Source organism: Ictalurus furcatus, chromosome 7 (assembly GCF_023375685.1).
Source record: "Ictalurus furcatus strain D&B chromosome 7, Billie_1.0, whole genome shotgun sequence".
NCBI classification, from domain to species: domain Eukaryota; kingdom Metazoa; phylum Chordata; class Actinopteri; order Siluriformes; family Ictaluridae; genus Ictalurus; species Ictalurus furcatus.
In genome coordinates this window covers 32,093,292-32,095,791 of record NC_071261.1, presented here as the reverse complement: position 1 = coordinate 32,095,791, position 2,500 = coordinate 32,093,292, and the positions used below count along the sequence as shown (strand labels likewise).

Below are 2,500 nucleotides of genomic sequence, written 5' to 3'. Positions count from 1 at the left end.
ATTTAAAAATGATAAAACAACAAACCATATCATTAAAAATATCTCTGTACTCATCCTTTTACGCTCCATTAAAAAAAATCAAATATTCTTTCTTCTTTTTTTTAAACAAGTATAAGGCAATGATGAAGCTGATCCAAAATGTGCATGTTATAAACTAATTTAGAAAAACATCTTTATCTTTTTAATCTTTTATAAACCGAGTTTGTTTGTTTGTTTGTTTGTTTGTTTGTTTCGGAAAGAGGAAAGAAGATACAAAAGATCAGTGTTTGTATCAGGAGGACGATGACGAGTTCAGTATGAACTCAATCATACACCTCATAGGAACATCACCCGAAACGAAAAGCCCGACTCCGCCCCCTCGTGTGACTCCGCCCCCAGAGGAACCCTCACCAGAAAAACCAAAATACACACTGAAGGTTTGTGTTACACGTTCTTGTATTATGTTAAGCTTTTACCTGCTATTCATTTTCATTTTAATGAACTTTTCACAGCCGCTTAAGCCCCACCCTCCTATTAAAATCAACAAGCCCCTAACTCCACCCAAGCCAGCCCCGCCCACTGCAGTACACACACCTACACCACCACTGCCCCACTTCCTGAAGCAGTTCCTGCAGGAGGGGTGGTTTCACTGCATGTACCCTGACCCTGGGGTTAGTCTGACACACACACACACACACACACGGATGCAAATATACACATGCATATGCACACACACGCACACAAACAATTCACACAACACCCAAACACAACCCACATAAATTCAAGACACACACTCATGCACAAAAACACTCATACAAACACAACACACAAACACACACACATACAGTACAGAATACACAATTATGCACGCACACACATACACACACAACATACATATATACATACATATATATATATATATATATATATATATATATATATATATATATATATATATACATACATATATATATATATATATATATATATATATATATATATATATATATATATATATATATAAAACTCAAGACACACTTAAAAACACACAACACATACATTCACACAACACACACACACACACACACACACACACACAATGAATTCAATTTCCATAACGTTTAAACTTTAAATGTATTCGTTCAATCATAGTGACTCAGGTATACATATAATGTGTGTGTGTGTGTGTGTGTGTGTGTGTGTGTGTATAACGTGTGTAGTGTATCCCCGAGTCCCTGACCCTGACTGAGTTCTGTGCTCAGCTGCTGGACTTCCTGAAGCGCTGTGTTATGGATCAGAAGCTGTGTGTCCTCAAAGCCATCATCACACTGCACACACACAACTCTCTCAACAACACACACACCATCACACACAGCCTGCTGGACTCACTGCGCACCTGCCTGCACAAAGACATGGTAATCTCACACACACACACACACACACACACACACACACAATAACAATAATAAACATGTCCTTACATTAAGAAAACTTCACCATATCATACTTTTTAAAAACTGTATTAGTGAATAATAATTATTATTTGGTGTGTGTGTGTGTGTGTGTGTGTGTGTGTGTGTGTGTGTGTGTAGTCAGATATGGAGCAGCGCTTTGCAGTGGAGTTGCTGAATTTCTTGGTGTGTGTGAATCCTCACAGCTACGACATCACAGTGGAGATACTCCTCCTGCTAGCAGATAAAGAGCTGAGATTACAGTAAAAATCTCTCTCACACACACTCACACACACACTCACACACTCACACACACAGCAAAATGAACATTCAAAAAACTCTAATCCTAATTAACAGACACAGTGTCTAAGACTTTAGAAGCCAACCTGGCGTCGCTGTTGATTTCCCGCGATGTGCTGTCCTGTGTAGAGGCGTAGCAGTGTGTATGCTGCAGGCTCTGGGCGTGGACGAGGCTCAGCAGTGGCTCCGTCCTCAGCTGGAGTCCTGGGACCTCGAGGCACACGAACACGCAGAGCCTCGGAGATGTCTCAGAGAGCTGGCGCACCACTGGCTCAACAGCTGGACAGCAAAATACAAAGTGAGGGCGCGAAAGACGTCTACGCAGTACAGCACAAACAGTTTACTAGGATATCGAGAGTGAGGCCCCAGCAGTGGTGTGTAATAACGTGTGTGTGTGTGTGTGTGTGTGTGTGTGTGTGTGATTTTCAGATACATAAGAGTGCTGGGAAAAAGAGTGCGCTCTTCTCTCTGGTGATCTCACCCTCAGACGTTCTGCGTTATTTCTGCTGGGTGCAAAAAGAGGCGCAGGTTAAACCAGCAGCAGAAGCAAGGGGCAGGAGAGACACCGTCCTGCTGGGGACACAGCCATACAGGTACACACACACACACACACACACACACACACACACACACACACACACACCACACATACACCACACACACACACACACACACACACACACACACACCACACACACACACACCACACACACACACACACACACACACACACACCATACACATACACACACACACACACACACACACAC

The 2,500-nt window shown here is 42.4% G+C and overlaps 1 protein-coding gene and 1 long non-coding RNA gene across 4 annotated transcripts in view; one reads left to right on the top strand and one right to left on the bottom strand.

Moving 5' to 3' along the window:
* LOC128610503 (uncharacterized) overlaps nucleotides 1-1,892 on the bottom strand; it is a 2,556-nt gene extending 664 nt beyond the window's left edge. The window contains exon 1 of the long non-coding RNA XR_008386359.1: nucleotides 1,817-1,892. This is a non-coding gene — a long non-coding RNA (uncharacterized LOC128610503). The remainder of the gene's footprint in view (nucleotides 1-1,816) is intronic.
* Nucleotides 1-2,500, top strand: part of wdr97 (WD repeat domain 97) — an 18,849-nt gene that overhangs the window by 11,725 nt on the left and 4,624 nt on the right. For 2 of the 3 annotated variants that reach the window (XM_053629857.1, XM_053629858.1), the window contains exons 14-19: nucleotides 240-416; nucleotides 492-650; nucleotides 1,200-1,394; nucleotides 1,572-1,693; nucleotides 1,860-2,028; nucleotides 2,160-2,323. In XM_053629857.1, coding sequence (XP_053485832.1) covers nucleotides 240-416; nucleotides 492-650; nucleotides 1,200-1,394; nucleotides 1,572-1,693; nucleotides 1,860-2,028; nucleotides 2,160-2,323 — 986 coding nt within the window. Of the gene's footprint in view, nucleotides 1-239; nucleotides 417-491; nucleotides 651-1,199; nucleotides 1,395-1,571; nucleotides 1,694-1,859; nucleotides 2,029-2,159; nucleotides 2,324-2,500 lie in introns of those variants that run through there. The other variant, XR_008386358.1, reaches the window with a different exon arrangement.